Below are 22,564 nucleotides of genomic sequence, written 5' to 3' on the forward strand. Positions count from 1 at the left end.
GGAGCATCTGTTCCCCGAGCAAGTTCACTCTTGACACACTTCCCTGTCACACATTTAAGAGGATCAAATACGTAGGCCACAGGGGCTCTTTATTAACTCCCCGGTGATCTCGCTCTTCTGCAAACTTCGCTCTTCTGTCCCCTCCATCCTGTCTCCACCATCTCCCCTCCTCTAAGCATGCACAGTCCTGCACCATCCCTGACAAGGCATGCCCATACCCCTCCCACCCCCACCCTTATGCACAACACCTTGAAGATTATAGGTTTCTGCTCTGGTCCTCCGTTCTCTTGCCAGAATTCATGAGCTTGGCTTTCATTTTTTTCCTCCATAGAGAGTGAGATTAGGGAAAGAAGTTCAGCAAAGCAAAGGAAAAGGAGAAAGCTGGAAGCCCTCACATATTAATATTTTGAGACAGTTACTTTCTCCAGGCCTTCATTTTAATTATCTATTAAAACTGGGATGGCAATATTTACCTCCAAGGGTTACTGTTTTAACCTGTGTGTGAAGTGTCCAGCGTAGCACCGGTCATGGAGGAAGCATTCAACAGATGCTCACATTATGACCGTCAGTCATATATTTAAAAAATATCCATTGAGCATGTACCATTACTAGATACCATGCTAGGCACTGAGGAGGTACAAGTGAACAAAACAGACACACTCCCTGCTCTCCCAGAGCTTACATTCTAGAATAAAATTCACAAAGGCATGTCAGTGATTGGGGGTGATAAGACGGATGGAAGAGTAGATGTCTGCCATCTTTAAAATATGAGGTCTGAATAAAATCATCCTGCTACTTTTTACCAACTATCTGCTTATAAATCATTCCTCTTTGTTTTTTTCCTAAACTATCTTTTACTTTACTTTTTTTTCTTCTTTCAAGCCTAGTATACCCTTTTTCCTTATAGTCTAATTAGGGCTCTGTTGGTGTTTTGGTGGCTGTCTACATGAGATAAATGATACAAAAGAATACGGAAATACTAGCTTTGCAGGCCTCGTCCTGCCATCTTTGTCTCAAGGGGTTCCTCTCTGAAAACTTCCATGGATAATTCAAGAAGCTATTTTAAAGGCACTAACAGCCTCAACGGTTTGGAATAGGTAAGAATAAGAAGGAGGAGGAGAAAAAAGACTCGATTTACTACATCTCTCATTGTACCAGTGTAGATATTAAAATTGAAATGCCAATGACTCCAGAGAGATGCGTTCACCAAGGAAGGATCAGGGAGTGATACAAAATTTGGGCTGCTTTCTACACACTTGGTCACATCAATCTAAATGCCCAGAGGTACTAAAAAAACATGCCAGCCAAAGGGTTCAAAATTCCAACACACCTGACGACTGAATTACCCTATTAGAGAACTTAAATACCAATAAGGTCAAAACTCAAGAAAGAGATCCCAGACAGAATGCAAAAACAGCCACAATAAAAGGCACATCCATAGAGTTATCTCCCCTATGAAGCTTAACAAGCAGGCAAGTTACTCATCCACACAAAAAATCATCTGTAAGGTACCAAGCACTGGGGCATTACAATACCTGTTCTGAAGAATTAAATGTATCGAGCACTACCACCAAATGCTGTTATGCCAAAAGGGAATCTATGAGGTTCTAAAGCAGTGACCTGGTGTGGAAACCATCAGAAGTATACTTGGTCTTTTTAAAAATTCTTTTAAGAATTGCAGACATGTCGTGGTGATATACATAAGACCCATCATGCTTATAAACATGTTAATGATCTGAATTCAGTATACTGAAAAACAATTCAGCATCCTAAAAATTTGCCTAATAAACCCAAACGTCCAGGCCAGATTATGCTCCTAGTCACAGAGGTACTACAGTTTTATAAGGAGCTGTTAAGGCGGACGCCAAGATTTTTATGATAATTGCTCAATGTAAAGCCTGTAGTTACTATGCAGGATCATCTAAACATCGTGAAGCTACCATAACAAGTCCCAATAAAGTATCTGCCTCCCCATAACTACTGAGACGTAGCAATTTTTTCTTGAGTGCTATAAGTTTAGAAGAGAGTCTAGCCTGCAAGGGGACAAATGATGAACAGACCTGATAGCTTAGTGGAGCCCTTATGGGTTAAGCAATCAGACGGACCAGGGTTTGAATCATGGTTCCAGTACTCACTAGTAAGACTAAATTTTCTCATCTGTAATAATAAGCGTAATAATATCTACCTCCTAAGATGGTTAAAATTAAAGAAGGTAATAGCTATAAAGTACTTGGCTCCATCAATTATTACTGCCATTACAACAATTTTTAGATTTTATCTATTTGAATATTCCTGCTCTGTTCATTGCTCAAACTGGCTATACCCCCACCACCACCGAGAACCATTCCAAAGGACCACCGTAGCCCGATTCCCCCCGCCTTCCTTTCTGTCCCACCACCTGCCACCTTGCCTTTCCAAACGTAACTTAACAATAGGCAGGCGAAGTGCTTTTCTGACATGTTGTGGCCGTCATCAGTAAGCACCTGCTGGTCACACAGGTCTAGAGCTTTGCTACGTATGCTTCTCCTGGCCCTGAGATGCTAGTCATCGTTCTGAGAACACACATTTTCGACATATTCTCACATTTGTTGCCAGCTCTTTTTAGGATGGAGGGGATAGTATAAATCACATTCTGAGTTATGGATCCCAAATTGGGGAGTCTCCAGAGGTTTGATGGACAAAATGAAGAAAAGGAGAACACACCCAGGAAGAATCATGCTCTCTGACTGGAACTAGTCACAGGTGATTGACCACAGGAAGGTGGTCCTCCCATTGTTCACTGAATATGAGAAGACAATTTATCAGTAAATTGTCATGAACAGTAAAATATCATGAACAGTAAAACCTACAAGTTCATGGTCACCAACCTTACTCAACTAGACCCTCTACACTGCTCTGCAGCCCTTCTATCCTCCCTTTTCCTATTTTTCTCAGTGGCCGGTCAACCCTCTCACATCCCTCCTGAAATCTCCTACACTATCAACCTTGGCTGTGCTCTCAACCCCCTGCTTCATTAAAAAAAATCTCCAGTACCCAGTAAGGATGCCTTCAACTCCTACCATTACCATCTACAAATTTGCCTGATTTGGGCCTTTCTCTCCTTCCTTTCTGCCGTAGCGGCAGGGGTGTCCCCCCTCTCCTGTCTAAGACTAAGTCCCCTATGTCCCATTCTCTTCCTTGTTTATCCTCAAGCTCCTTTCCCTATCAAATATCTTTTTCTCCTGTCTCTGAGCTCTCCCCCTCTCCTGGCTCTTTTCATTTAATATAGAAATATGCTCCTTCTTTTCTACTAAAAACAGACACACAAACAAAAAAAAACCCTCCTGAGCTGTCCTGAGCTCTACTTTTCCTTCTGGCTGCTCCTGCCCCCCTCTTCCTTGTCATTTCGAAGCTTCGTGAAAGGCAACTCTCGTTTAATGGCTCTGTGCAGGCACAGCTCACCATTACTGCACCCACCACTCAAGATACTTCCACTCCCCTCCCCACCATTTCTTTGAAGTGACTCTTGTCAAAGTCACAAAGTCATTCATTTGACAAGTAGATATTGAGTTCCTACTATGTGTCAGGCACTGATGAAGGCATTTGGATTATATCAATGAACAAACCAATGATCCCTCACTTCACAGAGCTTACATTTTATCAGGGGAGACAGACTAGTGATCAATAAATGCAACAAAAACCTGAATTATACAGTGTGATAAGTGGTTATAAGTGCTCCAGGAAAAAAAGAATACACTTATTAGAGTAAGGGGAATTGGAAGGAAGCAGGCAGGGTGCAGTTTCAAACAGAACAGTCAGGGTAAGCACCATTGAAAACTGGAGATGTGCACAAAGATTTTAAAGAGGTGAGGGATTTATCAGACAGGCATCTAGATGGGGTAGAGTACTTCAGGAAGGAGAAACAGCTAGAGCAAGACCCTAAGGTGAGGACAGAAAAAAGGCCAGTGACAATGAGCTCCCAAATACAACAGACAGTCTGTCCTTATCTTATGTGACCTCTCTCTGACCGCTGACTCACACTTTCTCTCGCCTTGGCCTTGTTTGTACCACTCTCATCTCCTGTACCTCCTACCTCTTGGGCCATGTCCCAATCTCTTTCAGATACTGCTCCTTCTCTGCTTGTTCCCATGACAGTCATTAGGGTTCTTCACATATTCTATCTCTTTATCCTTGGGGTACAGAGTACCATCACACTTCCCTCTCCTTTCGAAGTTAGATGTGGCCATGTGACTTTAGCCAATAAAACAGAAGTGACATGAGTCAACTTCAAGTATCAGCTTTAAGAGCCACCACCTGATTTATATATAAATCATGAATATAAAATTATAAAATATAAAAATATATATAAATTACATTCTTTTTTCTTGCCTGGAAAATGGGGACAATAACAAACTTACCTCATCAGACGGTTGTTAAGCTAACATTTGCAAAGCACTTAATACTCATAAAGTGCCTGATGTCCAATGCATAATAATAATTCTTCTATTGGGATTGTTATAATAATGAAATAAGACAATCTACATAAAGCCCTTAGCACAAAGTGCAGGGTATATGCACATGGTCTTGCTTCAAAGGCTGTGCTCTGAACCATTTACTGTATACCTCCAGGTTTAGCTGCCCTAGAGGACAACATTAGTGTTTTGCCTCCTGCCTCTAAAACAATCATGGAAGCCTGTGTCAAGATGGACATTCCATCAACCCATGATGATGAGCTGCTCAACCTCACTGAATACAGTAGCATGAGCAAAAAACAGACTTTCCCTTGTGCTAAAGCAATGGCATTTGGGGATTGTTCGTGACTGCTACATAGCCCAGCCCATTTTGACTGGCACAGCTTCCAAAGTGAGGCCATCCTCAGGTCCATACTCCACAGAGCTCTCCCTGGGTGACCTCATACAAGCCCCTGATTTCAACCGCTACCAATGTATTGGCGACTAAATTACAGATCTGCTGAGTGCCTCACTGGTACATCCAATCATATAATGGATCATTCTACTCAGCTATCATTCAGGTACCTTGAACTCAGTTATAGCAAAGAAATGTTTTCCTCTAAGCTTCCCCTCCCTTCAGTGTTTTTTGTTGTTGTTGCTGTTTTTGTTTTTGTTTATAGAATGAAGATATCACATCCATTTAGCCTCCCAAGCCAGAAACCAAGGCAACTTGAATTTCTCCCTTCCCCGTCCATCTACCTCACCTAACGAGTGCATATCTGCCCAGCCCTCTGTTCTCACCATCTAAGTCCAGGCCCTCATCATGTCTGTAACACACAAGCTGGGAGCAGCTGCTCTCCTACCTCCACATGGTCTCCTTCCAACCTCTTCCCCATGCTGCTGCCGAAAGTTCAAGAACACAAATATGATCATTTCCTCTTCCTTCTTTACATCCTTCTCACTAGCTCCCCTCAGCTCTCCAGATAAAGCTGAATCTCTTTATCCTACCTTCTAAGACCCTTTATTATCCAACTCCTGCCAACCTTTCTAACCTCAGCTTTTGCCTTTTACTTTTACATTAACCCCACTAAATTACATGGAGTCTCTCAAAAGCGATGCTAGCCGTTAACTATTATTGTTTATAGCAGGCGCAGCAGTAGACATAACAGTACAGACCTTACTACTCTACACTATAATCTCTGGTTTATTTATCGGTCTCCTTCAAGGGGCTGTAAATCAGATAACAAATCTTTAGTCTCATTCATCTTTGTATTCTCAGGGCCTTTGTATTCTCAGAACTTAACACATGGTAGATACTCACTAAATGTTTGCTGAATGACTGAACAGCTGCCTGACCTACTCAAGAAATGAATGAATGAATGAATGAATACATACATACACACATACATACCAAAATCAACAGATAAATGAATGAAGGAATCCTAACACTTCCAAGGGAAGACTTGCATTTCTTTCCTATACCCAAAACATAGGAAAAGTGCAACTGAGAGAAGGCTTTATTTCCATTTTCATCTCATCCTATTGCCTCATTCCTACAAGCTGCACCACCAGAACATTCCAAAAGGGCTTACCAGCTAAAACCAAAGGAGTCATGATGTCCCCAGATCTTCTCTTGCACTCTTGTTAAAAGACCTACAACTAAACCTTGGTAACACCAATAGAAGGACAATCTATATTGATTATGGAAATGGAAGTTATTACGGGCATAAGATGGAACAAAGAAAATAGCAAAAGGTCAATTTAAAGAGTTCCCAAGTGAGATTAAAAACAGGGAAAAATGTGCAAAACAGTCTTTTCCCATCTTTATTTTTTCCCATCAGTTTCCTTTCTCCCTCTTTTTATCTCCCTTCTTTAACTAACGGATTAAACTAATAAAAACATGTGTTTTAATTTCCCTTAAGTGACATTTATAGCAACATAAGATGGTAAATATCAAATGGATTATTTTCAGTGAGATAAACCTGCAAAAGAAATTTTGCAAACACTTTAATTATGGAAGACTTGACATGCAGAACACAACAGCAAACCTTGTTTTGAAGAAAAGAGAAAGTTTCAAGCTAAAATTGGTTCCAACCTGAATAGATAAGATTTTTAAGGGAATCTGCCCCGTGTCCTACAGTTGTCACTTTATTGGTTAGAGGATTAATCTTGAGCTGCTTCCCAATGAAGTTTCGGCAGGTTATCTTAAAAAAGAAAGGAGAAAACAAATATCACTTAGGTATTTATAGCCAAAAATTTGGCTTACTTGAAATGTTCATGGTATTTTTCATTTGTTAAAAAAAAAAAAGAGAGAGATATAAAAAGATGCTATAAATAAAAGCTCCAGAGTAGTATCCAATTATGAAAACTTTTGGGGGAAAAAAAGTGGCTATATAATTTTTCATATTTCTTTTGTATAGCACAGCTGGAAAAGCATTAGGCAAATTATGTAGAGCAATTAGAATATGCTTTTTCTGATATTCTATAAATTCACTAGTCTAAATATATCTTCCATTATGTAAGTTGAAACGTATTTAAAATAGAGGCTGCTTTTTCAATGGCAGATTTCCCCCCCTACTCAAAATTAACACAATTTAAATTTCCCTGGTGAAGTTTTCCAGAACTAACTTCCTCTGTAGTATTTGTTTAAACTATTTTTAACAGATACTTGAGTCCTAAAGTTGTAAAATATCTGAAAACAGGACATTTTTAGACATAAGGTAATTCTTTTAAAAGTCCACCATCCTCTTGTCTCCATTTGTCCACTCCCACCACCATCCCCAGTGAACTAACCTAATGCTCAAAATACAACCACCCTTGAACCCCAGTCTGATGTAGATGTTGTTTCTTTATTGTCCCTTGTAGGTACTTCTACAATGAGATGTAAAGACGGTCTAAGAAAATGCAAATTCCTTCCCCCAGCCTAATAAGGCCTTACTTGACCTAGTCCTTCCCACGGCTCCAGCTTCATTTAAAAATCTTTATTGAATACCTATTATGTGACAGGCACTGCTCCAAGCTCACAGATGATATAGCAGAGAACAAAATAAGCAAAAATTCCTATTGTTGTGGAACTTATTCTAGTGGAAATAGAGAGACAATAAACAAAATATAGAGTACATTATAAAATATACTAAGGAGCTATAAACGCTATAGAGAGAAATAGAGCAAACAACACATAATTTTAAATAAGGTAATGAGGAAAGTCCTCACAGAGAATGTGATATTCAGCAAAGACTGGAAAAGCTGCAGGAAAAATCAATGTGGATATTTGGCGGGGGGTGGGCACAATTCCAAGCAGGGGAAGAGCAAATGCAAAGACCCTGGGGTAGGGTCTTCTTAAAGAACAGAAGAACACAGCAGCTGAAAGCTGCAGGGAAGTTAACAGAGACAAGTTACTGGTGATCACAGGAGGATGAGTTATGTGGGGCATTAAGGCCATGATGAAGATGTTAACTTTAACACTGAATCAGATGGGAAACCACTGCAGGGTTTAAAGCAGAGGAATGTCATGGTCTGACAGGTTTTTAAAAGGCTGTTCTATCTGCCATTAAGAATAGACTACAGGCTGGAGACAGGAGTTCAGGGAGGCTGGAAGCAAGGAAGAGAGTTAGGAAGTCATTGCATTAATCCAAGCAAACACAGTAGTAGCTTGGATGAGAGCAGCAGTGGTGGAGGCAGTGAGACGTGGTCAGATTCTGAATCTATTTTGAAGGGAGAGGATTTGGTAACCAACCTGACGTGGGGTGTAAAAGCAAGAGAGGAGTCAGGGATGCTCCAAGGTGTCTGGCCTGAGCAGCTAGGAGGATGAGGTTTGCATCAGCTGAAGTGGGCAAGACGTGGCCGAACAGGTTTGCTTGACATGTACCAAATTCGAAAAGAGACTTAAACATCTAAGAGATGATGCTGATAAGGCAATGTGATGGGTTTTTGATGGGTCAGTTTAGTTAGGCTAAACTATGAGGATGATGGGAAGGGAAGCATCCATTGTGTAGTGTATACACACTTCATCCTAGTTATTCAATCAAACACTAATCTAGGTGCTGCTGTGAGGGTATTTTTCAGATACTAATTAAAGTCCCTAATAAATTGACTTTAAGCTAGGGAGATTATCATAGGTGGGCCTGACCTAATCAGGTGAGTCTTTGACATGCTGGAAGTCTTCAGACTCCAAACTCCAAACAGCATCCAGGTCTACAGCTGCTCTCTCCTCACTGGATCCTCCCTCACTGACTGCCTATGGAGAACAGCTTCTGGCCACACCTGTAGGGTTCCTTCCTTTTCATGATCCCAACTGCCTACCCAATGGATTTTGAACTTGCTTAGTGAGCCCCCATGATCATATAAGCTGACTCCTTTTAATGAATCTTGATAGGCAGATAGATAGATCAACAGACAGACAGTTAATTCTAACTAGTTTTGCTTATCTGACTGAACCCTGACTGATACAGGCAGTCAGATATGTCAACACAGAATTCAGGAGAAAGGTCTAGCCTGGAGATGTAATTTTGAGCCACAGGTTGAATTAACTCTCCAAGGGAGAGTGTGCAGATAAAGAAGACAGGAGGACCAAGAACAGAGTGTTGGGCTACACGAACACTGAGACATTGCGGAGGAGAGGAGGAGGAGGAAGAGGCAACAAAGAAGACTCAGAAGGAGCAGCCTCTTCTTTGTCCCCTCCCCCTCCTCTGCTACACTGCAGCATGCGGGCCTTCTTCCTGTACCATCTCAGGGCCTTTGCCCTTGTTCTTCCCTTGGGCTGGAATGCTCTTTCCCAGCGTATGGCCGGCCCCTTCCCACTAAATGCTTCCATCTCCAAGGGCCTTCCTGATCCCCTTGGCTCAACTTTCTACCCCCCACCCCAGCCTATCTCTATCCCACTGACCTATTTTATTTTCCTCAGTGAATTTATGATGGTCGTAAATCTTTTTATCTGTTTACATGCTTATTAACTGGCCCTACTTCCACCCTCTCTGACACTAAACTCCATAAAGCGAGAACTCAAACTGTATTCTCTCTACATAGACTATGCCAAGGCAATAAGGAACCTTTGTGAAAAGGAGAAAATGGAGTCCTCGCTGGGTGGCTGCAACCCGCCACATGGACTGGTGTGGGGGACAGGGACTGAATCCAGGACCCCCGACATACACCAGGAGCCCTCAGGCAGGACACACACTGGATATCTGAAGGCAATGGCTCTCATCTTAGGGAGTCAACACATATTTAGTAAGTTAATAAATGAGAGAATTTACATACCTCTTCCCTCCCCCTACCTAACTTAAAGCTGCACCATGATGTCCGTGGGCCTTAGGCACTTTCGCCTTTATGGGCCCACTGCTCCATCAAAAAATATTAAAAGTTATATTGTATGACTCCTTTGGTATAAACATAAATAGATGAATTATAAAAACTGAAACATTTTCTTTGACCTAAAAGTGACTTTTTTCTTCTTATTTTGAAAGAAATTAAAACATTTAGTGGCTCCTAGAAAGGTACTGTGGCTCTAGACACTATGCCTAAAGGGTAAATCAGCCCTGACCTGAATATAAGCTCCTGTGTACCAGGACTTTATTTTTGTTTTCCCTGCATCTGGAAAATACTGACAACGAGCAACTCTCAACAATGTTTTGCTGATTTGAATGATAAATGCCTAAGTGAAAACAGGAACATTTATCTGATTCCTAAATTTTGCTGTTTACATGTGTACTAATAAGAAATCACCACTGCATGAATAATAGAGCCAAACTTACCTTCTGTTTATATTCAGCCTCATATCTTACGCAAGGCTGTTGGGTAATATCTGGGCCCTTGCACTTGGATATTCGTAGAAGAAGCTGGCGCTGTGCGTACACCAGGAGTGGCGTCACTTGCTCTGTATATCTCTCACTAGACAATGGTGAAAATATATTAAAAACAAACGTTAGTAAAGAAACACTCTTCTCAGTGAAGTCTGCCCCTGTTAGCTGCCCTTACAGCGGTACCTACTGCGAAACTGTATTGAACTGAATGGCGAGTGATACAAGTGTTTCCCATTTTTCTACTTGATATACAAGTTCCAGAGATTTTAATACAAAGTCGTGGATCCATTTCAAATCAACCACATTGACATCATCCAGAGGATGCTCAAAGGTAAGGCTAGAACCACCGTTATCATTTTTAATATTTCCATAGCAACTTGGAACACTGAACTCTCCTTCTTCTTCAACAGTCTGCAAGTAGCACATGGGAAAAAAAATTGTGTAATTTCAGATTTTACTACATGTTTTTTCTGAACACTGAATGTATAGCTAAAAATATAACATGGAAAAGAACTGAACAGAAAATAAATTTAATATTTTTATTATGCAAATCAAAGGTTGATGACACCATCCAACAGCACTTGTGCAATGATGGAAACGTGCTTCATCTGTGCGGTTCCATCCAGAAGCCGCTAAGCACATGTGGATGCTGAGATGCTGAAGTATGACTAGTGCAACTAGATTTTTAATTTTATTTAATTTTAATCATTTAAGCCTAAATGTAAATAGCACGTAAGCCTAGTCATTACTATACTTGCTGGTACATAGTCACTATTTAAGTAAGGATAGTAAACCAATAAATAAGGTAAAGTTTTGAGGAAAAACAGGTTATAGTATACACAAATAATGAAATTTCCCTAATACACTGGCTACATTCAGTTTGTAGAATAATATGTCCAATTCCCCAATGCAAAAGGTCAAACTTATGGAAAAGAAAATCTTCCAGAAGACCCTCTTTTTGCCTAAGTTAGAGGTACTCTGTAACTGTTGTGTTCATTTCCTCTAAGTCCCTGACGCATTTGTGTAAACCCCTAGAAATTTCTGAGGCAAAGCAAAGCCCGTTAGATCCGCCTACTGGCCAGACTATAGCCCAATAAACAGTACCTCAGGTCTAGCCCCTCCCTCCCATAGGATTCACAGTCCTTGAATTTGGAAGAGATCTTGAAAGTCATCTGGCTGTGAAATGCCATATGCGTACCTGAAGTCAGGCTATGAAGATGTGGGCAATAGGTGTGACATACATGACCTACATGACTTTGCCTCCTTAGCACAGTGCCTGGCACCCGGCACATGCTCAATAAAGGATAGATGTCATTTTACTGATGTTATGAGCTCCGTCCTTGTCATCTAATAATCGAAAGTCAAAGAGCTCAAGATGACATCAGTCCCATTTGTCTAAGTCCTCATGCCGTGTGGATGAAAAGCAGCAGCCAGTTATGATGACAGGTGATCGATCCAAAGTTATTGCCAAATTTGTTAACATTTCTCCATTTCTAAACCGTCCATAAAGAAAATCATACATGGGGTCATACCATCCTCACAGGAGTCCAGCAGAGCAACCACACTATCCAGATTCATATTTTCACCAATAAAAAACTAGTAGTTTTTTAAATTAGTAAGGAAGTGCTTGATTTATTCTGTAGCCTCTCATAAAAGGTTTTACTCTTTCTGGTTTCTGTTCTTCAAGTCTGCCTCTGATTTCATGGAAACTCTGATTTACTTCTTACAGCCCTCTTTTTTAAAACTGATTTTCTGCAAGCAATGGTTCATGACAATATCAACACCAGTGATTACTGTGCTTTCAGTACCTTCACCTAGGGTACTGAAAGCACTGTACAGCAGAGTACATTTCCATCAATGTTATCCTCTGTCCTACTGACCATCTTCCCTTCCACCTCCAGGCGCAGCCCACTCTCGATCTCCAGGAACTTATGTCAGGGAATATCTCATGATGGCTGATGAGGGCCAGGTAAATACTTGTGATGGCAGCTGGAGAGAGATGACAGCTGCCCTGGCTTAGCAGGTGCCCAGAGCTCAGAGTGAGCATGGTGAAACCAGAGTAGGAGGAAGAGCAGGTGGAAAAAGTGATATCGAATTCGGTAAATACTTTTTCTGTATCTATTTCAATGGCCATGTGATTTCTCTCCTTTATCCTATTAATATGGTGAATTACATTGATTGATTTTCAAATGGTAACCTTACATTTCTGGGATTAAACCCCCCTTGATCATCATTTGTATATATTATATATAATTTGCATATTTTATATCTTACTGGGACTGGTTTGCTAACACTTCATTAAGGAGTTTTGTGTCTATGTTCATGAGTAATATTGAGTCATACTTTTCTTTCTGACATATCTGTCAGGGTTAAGCTGGCCTCACTTCTAAAAAAAAATTGGTATATGATTTATTATTTCTTCCTTGTGTGTTTGCTAGAATGCTGCAGGGAAATATTCTGGGTCTAGAGTTTTCTTTATGTCAAGGTTTCTGATTATGAGTTCAATTTCTTTAATATATTTGGGTAATTCATTTTTTCTATCACTTCTTGTGTCAGATTTGTTAAGTTGTACTTTCTAACAGACATGTCCATTTCATCTAAGTTATCAAATTCATTAGTAAAAATTGGTCATGACATTCTCTTATTTTTCTTTTAATATATATAGGAACTGTAGCTATATCCCTCTTTCATTACTAGTATTAGTAATCTGTGCTTTTCTCACTTTCATTCTTCATCAGTATTCCTAAGATTCTGCCAATTTTAATAATATTTTCAAAAGATTAATTTACTGACTTTATTTTCTGGGTTGTTTTATATCTAATTTATTTCTGCTCTTACCATTTCCTTCATTTCTTCTTATTATTTCTATTATTCTTTTTACTTACTTTGGGTCTAATTTACTCTTCTTTTTCTAGCTCCCATAGATGAACACTTAAATGATTGATTTATATCTTTCTTCCTATTTACTAAACATTTAAAGCTATAAAGTTTCTGTTAAGCACTGGCTTATTTACATCCCACAAATTCTGATACGTTATCATCAGTTGAAATACTTTTAAAATTTTCCTTGTGTTTTCTTCTTTGACCCATGGATTATTTAGAACTGTGTTATTTAATTTCCAGATATTTGGAGATTTTTCTTCCTACATTATATTAATCTGTTTATAATGTAGCAGTTAGAAAACATACTCTTTCAGATTTCAGTCTTTTAAATTTTATTATGACTTATTTTATGACTCTGCATATGATACATCTTGGTGAACACACCATGTGCCTTGTGCTCTGTTTCCAACCAATCTTAATTTGTACTGCACGTCACTTCTGACACTAACTACCCCAGAGTCAGGGTCAGACTCCACAGTTTAAGGGCTCAGTGCTCACTGGAGATGCCAGCCACAAGTCTCAGGGTCACTCGCACTTCTGACGTGCCAGCTATAAGTTTGGGTTCAATCATTTCCTAGAATGACTCAAAATTCACTGATACAGTTTTCTTATAAAGGATACAACTCAGGAACAGCCAAAAGGAAGAGGTGCATAGAGTTAGGTCTGGAAGGGTCCAAGATGAGGAGATTCTGTGCCCTCTCTCTATGGAGTCAGGGCCTGATACCCATCCGACATCAATGTGTCCACCAAACAGGAAGCTCTTCAAGCTTTGGGTGTCCAGAGTGTATTCTGAATCTCTGTTATTTGGTGCATACACATTTATGATTAGTATGTCTTCCTGATTAATTGAGCTTCTTCTCATTAGGAAATGTCCCTCTTTATCTCTCAAAATACTTCTTGATTTGAAGACTATTTTATCTAATATTAATATAGCCTCACCAGCTTTTTTTGTTTACTATTTTCATATTTTAGGCTATTTTCTTTCACTGTTTTATTTTCAATCTACCTGTTTCTTTATACCCAGAAGTGCTTCTCTCTTTTTTTTAAAATAAATTTATTTATTTATTTATTTTTGGCTGCATTGGGTCTTTGTTGCTGTGCACGGGCTTTCTCTAGTTGTGGCGAACGGGGGCTACTCTTCATTGCAGTGTGCGGGCTTCTCATTGCGGTGGCTTCTCTTGTTGCGGAGCACAGGCCCTAGGTGAGCGGACTTCAGTAGCTGTGGCATGCGGGCTCAATTGTGGCTCATGGGCTCTAGAGAGCAGGCTCAGTAGTTGTGGTGCACAGGCTTAGTTGCTCAACGGCATGTGGGATCTTCCCAGACCAGGGCTCGAACCCACGTCCTCTGCATTGGCAGGCAGATTCTTAACCACCGCGCCACCAGGCAAGTCCCAGAAGTGCTTCTATTATGGACAAGAATACGTCTTTCTCTTTTATCCAGTCAGACAACCTCTGCCTTTTAATTAGGGTATTTAATCCACTTATATTAATATAGTTATAGATATAATTGGGTTCGATTATTTGTTATTTGTTTTCTATTTGTCCCATGTGTCTTGTGTTCCTGTTTTCCTGCCTTCTTTAACTGACTATTATTTAGTTTTCCACTTTACTTTTAGCTTCCATTTGGCATTTTAGCTATATCTCTTTTTTGGTAGTTATTCTGGGGATTATTAAATGCATACTTATCACATTCCACTTGAGAGTTAATACTGTACCACTTTATATAAAGTTTAAAAACTTATGACAGTTTAACTTTATTTGCCCTCCCAGTCTTTTGTGCTATTGTTGTCATATATTTTACATCTGAAAATGTTATAAACCCCATGACGCAAAGTGTTTACTAATTTTCAGTGTGCTTGGGTTGCATGATGTTTGCATTTTTTTCAATTTTATTTTCATGCTTTAAACCACAGTGTGCTAGATTTGAGATGGCTGTAAACTCTACCACGTCTAGTGTAACAAAACATGGACAGATAAAGCAGTGAAATAAATATCAACCAACAAGCTACATGATCTGTCTTAGGGTCTGTTTCTTTCTCCGTCAAAAAGATTGCTATGAGGATTAAATGCATTTAGATTAGTTTATGCAGAAGCTGGAGCTCAGTGAATGTTACTTTCTGTTCCATTTAAGAAACTGAATTTTCAGGCAGATATTTGTAATTAACATCAATGTACTGGTATATACTGTGAACCAAATAACAATGAGAAACAAATGAAATACAGACAAACCAAATAACTCAAGCAAAATATTAATTTCTACTTATCCCAAGCTGCATGGTACAAAGAATTTGTTAATTAACCTACAATAAAAAGAATTACCCAAATACTCTTACCTTAACAGAACTGATATTTGGTAGTTCTATTAACATGTCAATAAGTAATTCTGCCCCCAAACAGAATGGTAAAACAAAAGTACAGAGGAAACTGTCCTGGCTAATAGGAAATGTTTCATACAGATCCACTGCTTGTTTATGAAGTATCTGTAGCTCCTGAGTAAAGTTCCAAAGAGCCCGACAGCAGTTCTGAAGCAGAGTCCAATAGCCGCCACGATGAGCGAGAACCTAAGACAAACACAACATTCAAAAGACGCCAAAGTTCCCCAAGTTATGGATCTCTGAACAACTTCCTCTTCCTGCAAATATTCTACATCAATAGTAAGAGTAACTAACACCATTTGTTATATGCTACTTACATGTGCTAGACACTGTGGTAAGACATTTATATGCATTATCTCAGTTCATTCTAATGACAACTCCTATGAAGTATTCTCCTCAATTTACAGATGAGGAAATGGAGGCATGGGGCTAAACTGCCCAAGGTTATGCGTCTACTAAGTGATGAGCTAGGATTTGCACACCAGCGGTCTGACTCCAGCACGCCCATTGTTCTAGGTGCTGGGAATGTCACAGCGAGCAAGGGAAACTGGGCTTGCCCTCGTGCTGCTTCAATTTATTAGGAGAGACCAATACCAAATAAGCAGACAAATAAAAATACAACTTCAGGGAATGATAAGTGTTGTAAAGGCAAATAAAGCAGAAATGACTCAGAACGTGATGAGGGTGAGAGGACAGGTCCTTTTATACAGGGTGGTCAGGAGAGCAGTTCTCTATGAGGTGACATATGAGCAGAGCCCTGAATGTTGAGTTGAACAGGTCATGTGAAGGTGGGGGTGGGAGTGTTGGGAGAAGAACATTTGGGGCTGAGGGAATAGCAGGTGCAAAGGATGGAGGGTGAACCTGAGGGCCGAGGAGGGAGCAAGCTTAGTGCTTTCAGAACCACAGAGGGGAGAGTGGACTGCACAAGAGCAATAGGAGTGGGTCCTGAGAGGCGAGCAGAACCCAGACCTTCTAGGGCCCTGAAGCTGGTACAAAGGAGCAGAGGATGCAATGCTCATGGTCAAGGGAGGTGATGTGGGTTTACTTTACATTTTTATAAGGTCACTCTCTCTACTTCACGAAGAAAGTGGGAACTTAAGTATTCCTTTCTCATCTAGAAAGAATAAATTTCTTCTCATCTCTTGAGAAGTTTGAAGTACATCTCCTTCTTGCTATGAGAAAAAGGAAACAAATTTCTTTGTAGCTAATGATTCTAATTCTGAGTTTAATAATCTATCATATAATATTTAACAAGAACAAGACAAAAGCGTTTGACAGAAGACACAAGTAGCCTGGAGAAGCAGGAGGTCAGGGGGGAAGGGACAGGGCTTCCCCGTGGCCTAGAAAGATCTTCCCCTGTGCTAGAGGGGAGAAAGGAGTCTATGGTGCCCAGGAGGGATCAAGAGCCCGAAGAAGAACCCCTGGTGTCACTGGAGAAGCCCATGTCCCAAGTGTGGCTAGAAAGCAGCAGAGGGGTGCCTGAATATTCATGGAGACTTTGTAGACAAGGACAAAGGCCACCTCAGCTCTGGGTGGATGTATGACTATGACTAAATGGGCTTTCCCTCCTCCCTCACAACTTGACCAAATGTGAGACCTCAGTCCCATGGCAGGCAAGCCTTACAGATGATTGACATAAAATCCAGCAAATTTAATTTCACAGATGAAACTAAAATTATGGATAATAAGTAAATAAATGTATCATACATGCCCAAATTCATGGGCTGAGATTTACGTCCACTACATTAACAAATAAGAAGGACCACCTTACCATTGCTCTCCTGCAATATAAGAAGATTTTCATAAAATGATCCAAGAGACCCACATTTGCTGAGTGATCCTTTTCTTTACCACTGAGACCTGATTGAGAGTCTGATTCATAACCTGTTTGTGTCTTGGAAACATTTTCATCACTCATCTTGGAATTAAGAAATGCCGAAAATTCTTCTGCATCTACAGTACAAATATAAAGTATAATATTATTGAAAAGAGAGTTAAGTTCCAGGAAACACAACAGGTGACTAGCATCAAATGAATAATTCAGATAACAAGCGCTACATAAATTTGGAGAAAGGACAGAATTATCATGGATATGCTGAACCCGGGAAAGTTTCCAGAGAAGGAGGCTTTTAGATTAGGTCTTAAAGGGTGATCATGATTTAGCTACGTGGGAAGAATATAGAGAACATTCCAGGCAAGGGTGATGGCCAAGGGAACGATGCAGAGGCAGGAATGTCATGCTTTGGGGGAGAAGAATGACGGGATCCCACTGTTCCTTAATTTCCCCGCAAACAGGCCATTCCCTGGACACACACGCCGGAAGGTGAGGAGCATCCCCTGGTGTCAGGCAGTGCAGCAACCCTGATCACTCGTTCTCCCGCTGCTGTGCTATAAAAACACTGAGGATTTCTCCTGCCACAAACACTCCCTTACTAGAACTCTGCATTAAATAATAAGTCTCAATAGCAGAATATTTTATTGCCAATTTCATGGGAGGTCTTAGGGAGCTACTTTAAAAAAACTCAAGAAGCTGTATATATTGTAATGTACATACAAAACTTGGACTCTTTCTATGTCCACGGAATTTACTTTCAAATACTTTAATAGTCCTGGTATGACATGCAGGTACCAGTTAAACTTAAACTATACCCTAGGAGAAATTAAAAAGCATGTTAAGTACCTCAAATCTGAATCAAACCCCCTGGGGCAGTTAACCAGCATATGAAATATCCCGTCCAGCAATAAGCCATATAGGATTTAAAATGCCATTTTTGAAAATCTATATAAGAGGGTTTGTACTAGCATAAAGATATTAGAAATAAATTTTTATTTGTGAAATGAGTGGTATTCAAGATAGGTGATTGTTTAGAAATAGTGTCATCAGTGCAACACCCAGAGAGCCCTGTTCACCTACATCTCTCCACGTCCTGGAGGCCCCCGTCACCTGACCAGAAGACAATATTGGTTGGTCCTGCCATTAGGGTATCACTGCCTTCATCTTGGAGACAGCTTTCATGGAAAGTGATAATTACAGCTCCTAAGGCAAGAGTGGACTGCCCTGAGTACAAAATCAGAACTATGAAACAGCTGCATGATGTTTTCATGCCTGCTTGCATCAGTATGTTTGGTGGAATTTGTTCTGAAACTTACTTCCACTAAAACATAAAACCTGACAGCAAGTCTTCACTTACCTTGACCACTGGAGGCTACCAATATTTTTTAAAAGAACATTATATTTGCTGAATGGCCAAATTGATTTAGGGGAGAATCCTACATAAATATTTCCAAATATATATGATGATGCCACAAAAATGTAGAAATATTTTTAAAAAATAGAGTAAGAATCTCCTACAAAATATCACAACTCAACTAAATTCCTAAGTCATTGGAAAATGATGTGTGTAGCTCTGTGTCTATGGGGGGGGTGTACGTGTCAGGGTATGTGTGTATGTATGTGTTTCATTTGTGAATTAAAAAATCTAAAGACAATTTGATAGCATAGAACATATTTATTTTACCTGATGATAAGTGAGCCTTTCTTTTTTTAGCTGTAAGAAGGAAATCAAGTATCACTTTATAGTTTTCTAGAGTCAATTTTCCTGTTGGTAATACTGTTCCTGAATTATACAGTGAGAACATATTAGGATCAAATGATCGGAAACTGCAAAGGGGAAAAAAACTCATTAAAAGAACAATATAAGCAAAATTGAATTAATTCTGTCAAATACCAAATAAATAAATACATGTTTTAATAAAATGGAATTTAGCACCAAGTTACCCTGATACAAATTCGGTCACTGTCTAATTTTTGTGCCGCCAAGTAATCATGCACAAATGGCCGTGTGTGACCGGCAGGTCGGAGAAGAAGAGCTCTCGGTGTCCAGGGGACAGTGAGGAAGCCCATCTGATCTGAACTGTTTTCCCTTTCATAGCCTCAAGAATCGGTCACTTTGCCAAAAGCCTTCCCTGTTAGTCAAGCAATCTAACTGCTTCTTAAATGCTAACCTGGTCTAGCCCACATAGACCAGAATTTTACTTTAAACAAAATTCTGGAGAAATAGAAACTGGATCAAGTTCATTGTGGGTGTCAACCTGCATATTGTTCACTGGATTACTGAAATAAATACCCTCTTAATTCATATCCCTGTCACCATACTTTCCTTCCTCCAATCCATCTGATATGTTGCTGTCAGAGAAAGTGCCTATCATAGACCTGCTTAAAAAAAAAAACAACTTAATAATCTTCCACTGTATATAAATTAAAGTTGAGATTTAATAGACTGTTAAGACCCTCCAAGATCTGGTACTGATCTACTTTCCTAATCACTTCTCACCACTCCCTTTCACATGCCCTAGATTCTGGTCAGACCCCTGGGGGTTCCCATCCTGTGTTTCCTACCTGGGCTCTTGACTCACTCTTCCACCTATCCGAAATGCCTATTTCCCTACCTGCACATTTCTAAATCTTGCCTGTCTGTCAGGACCCAAGGCAAGTGGCTTCTCCCCGTGAAACCTTTCCTGTTAGTCTCATCAGGAGAAAGCCTCCTCCCAAGGAACAAAGAATTTATGTGCACTTCACTTTTTACCATTGTTTACAATTATTCGTGAACATTTGTGAGCCACACTACCAGACTCCAACTTGTATATACTGCTCACCTTTGAATGCCCAGGTACTTATCTCAGCACCTGGTATCTAATAGGTGCTCAACAAGGTTTTTTTTTTTTGGCCACGCTGTGCACTTGCAGGATCTTAGTTCCCCAACCAGGGATTGAAACCCAGACCCACGGCAGTGAAAGCTCAGAGTCCTAACCACTGGACCGCCAGGGAATTCCCTCAATGAGTTTTTTTTCTGTTGTTCTTGTGTTTTTAAAGAAAGACTCTGGTTACATAAGAGTTACTGTGGTTACATGGTATTCCATATTATGTATTTATGTTCTTTTTTTTATCTCCTATAAACAACACTTTAGCCAAAGACAATCAACAAGAACTAGAAAATGTCTTTGGAATTAATGACAGAAAGTTTACATTGTATGAGAAAATACAATCTGTGTTTATACAGGCTTAAAATATACCTCTAAATGAAACAGAGATTTGCCTAATGACTACTAATATAATTTCTGTACAATTAATATTAAACTTCTCTTGGAAAATTCACTTTCCCCTTTCACTGAAAGCTATATTGACTAATATATTCAAAATATATGCAAATTAGTACTTCATAAGCACTTCAGCACTCATTTGGAAAAGATTCCGAGATAAGACGTTTAAAAATATACCAAAGGTCAGTACAGACTGAAGCACTTTGTAAACCTCTTTAAGTTATCATCAGCATTGGAGCCCTGCTCATAGAAATACAACCCATGTACTTGAGACTAAAGAAGTATTATTCATTGATAATATACTCTACCTGACCATTACCAATGACGAACCAAATTTCATCTTTGTATGTTCCCCTAGCTTTGTTAAAAGCAGATTGAAGTGTGCGCTTGCCAGATACAGGTTCATCTGAGCTTTCCAGGGCATCTCCTCAAGAAATATTTGATGAAACCTCTTCTTTTTAACATAATTTAATATTAAAGGATTCAAGTTATCTACCAGGAATCGATGTGCTACTTTTCGAACATCAGCTCTCTTATTTCTGCAGAGGGAGAAGGAAGTTTTAAAATTATACAAACTTCCAGACATTTAACAAAGAAGAATGATTCCAATTTGTACAAAATACATCAAGAAGTCACCTGACTGCCCTTATGCAAATGTTTCTGGTTTATCTGTCATTTCCTTAGCACTAAAAACGTGAACTAGGACAGTGAAGCAGGCACAAGGATAAACACTAGGGATGAAGACACTATGAATTGCCTTCAATTCTCTCTGATGTCTGTGTGCTAGGCTCAAACCAAACAGCGCTTTTCTTTTCCGTCACCAAAAGGCCACTGAGATTAGACAACTAAATTATAACATTATAATGTTCACATTCATCAACTAACTTCAATATTAAACAAGAAAATCATTTCTCTGTTCTGTTCCTTAAGGGAAAAAAACAATGGAGACAAATTTTTTCTAACATTAGTTAGCCTACAGAGGAAATAAAACAGTCAACTATACAACTATACGTGAAATAACTTCATACATCCATATGCAGTGTGCTCTGGAAAAAACTAATATCTCAAAATTTAGCTAATAGTTTAGGTTTTAAGTATAACATATATTCAATTTGTTTCAAATTATTCCTATCAAAATCTCAAAGTAGACCACCTAATTTTTTTTTTTGCGGTACGCGGGCCTCTCACTGCTGTGGCCTCTCCCGTTGCGGAGCACAGGCTCCGGACGCACAGGCTCAGCGGCCATGGCTCACAGGCCAAGCCGCTCCGCGGCATGCGGGATCCTCCCAGACCGGGGCACGAACCCGTGTCCCCTGCATCGGCAGGCGGACTCTCAACCACTGCGCCACCAGGGAAGCCCAGTCCACCTAATTTTATAGTTACATAGTTGTTTAAATGGCATGACTACTTCTTCAAAATACTTTATCTTTTTTTTTTTAACCCTTGACAATGTTGCTGCCTCATTGGTCTGTGCCATTCTACCTGATTTATATTGGAGAAGGGGAAAAAATGATCTCAACTGATAAGTTAAAGTATCTTGCTCACTTTAATAGACAACATGTCTGCATCTGAATCAATACACACACACACACACACACACACACACGGAAGAAAAGGAAAGAGGGATGGATGGAAGGAAGGGAGATAGACGTTGTTGCATGAAAAAAACAGATATTCTGAAGAACAAAGGAAGGAAGGAAACTACTTTTTTTTCTTTTGGTACGCGGGCCTCTCACTGTTGTGGCCTCTCCCGTTGCGGAGCACAGGCTCCAGACGCGCAGGCTCAGCAGCCATGGCTCACGGGCCTAGCCGCTCCGCGGCATGTGGGATCTTCCCGGACTGGGGCACGAACCCACGTCCCCTGCATGGGTAGGCGGATTCTCAACCACTGAGCCACCAGGGAAGCCCGGAAACTACTTTTTGATATGTAGTGTTGACATTATCATTCAGTGCTAAATATTTTGTATTTTGTTCATGA

The 22,564-nt window shown here is 39.9% G+C and overlaps 1 protein-coding gene and 1 pseudogene across 2 annotated transcripts in view; both read right to left on the reverse strand.

The window, feature by feature from the left end:
• Positions 1 to 22,564, reverse strand: part of CFAP54 (cilia and flagella associated protein 54) — a 297,839-nt gene that overhangs the window by 140,466 nt on the left and 134,809 nt on the right. For both annotated transcript variants that reach the window (XM_065887671.1, XM_065887669.1), the window contains exons 33-39: positions 20,895 to 21,125; positions 19,005 to 19,147; positions 17,258 to 17,439; positions 15,445 to 15,672; positions 10,416 to 10,639; positions 10,181 to 10,316; positions 6,526 to 6,634 (exon numbers count right to left, since the gene is read on the reverse strand). In XM_065887671.1, the coding sequence (XP_065743743.1) occupies positions 6,526 to 6,634; positions 10,181 to 10,316; positions 10,416 to 10,639; positions 15,445 to 15,672; positions 17,258 to 17,439; positions 19,005 to 19,147; positions 20,895 to 21,125 (1,253 nt within the window). The remainder of the gene's footprint in view (positions 1 to 6,525; positions 6,635 to 10,180; positions 10,317 to 10,415; positions 10,640 to 15,444; positions 15,673 to 17,257; positions 17,440 to 19,004; positions 19,148 to 20,894; positions 21,126 to 22,564) is intronic.
• LOC136130896 (translationally-controlled tumor protein-like) lies at positions 11,705 to 12,185 on the reverse strand (annotated as a pseudogene).

The sequence above is a fragment of the Phocoena phocoena genome, chromosome 11, assembly GCF_963924675.1.
Source record: "Phocoena phocoena chromosome 11, mPhoPho1.1, whole genome shotgun sequence".
Taxonomy (NCBI): Eukaryota; Metazoa; Chordata; class Mammalia; order Artiodactyla; family Phocoenidae; genus Phocoena; species Phocoena phocoena.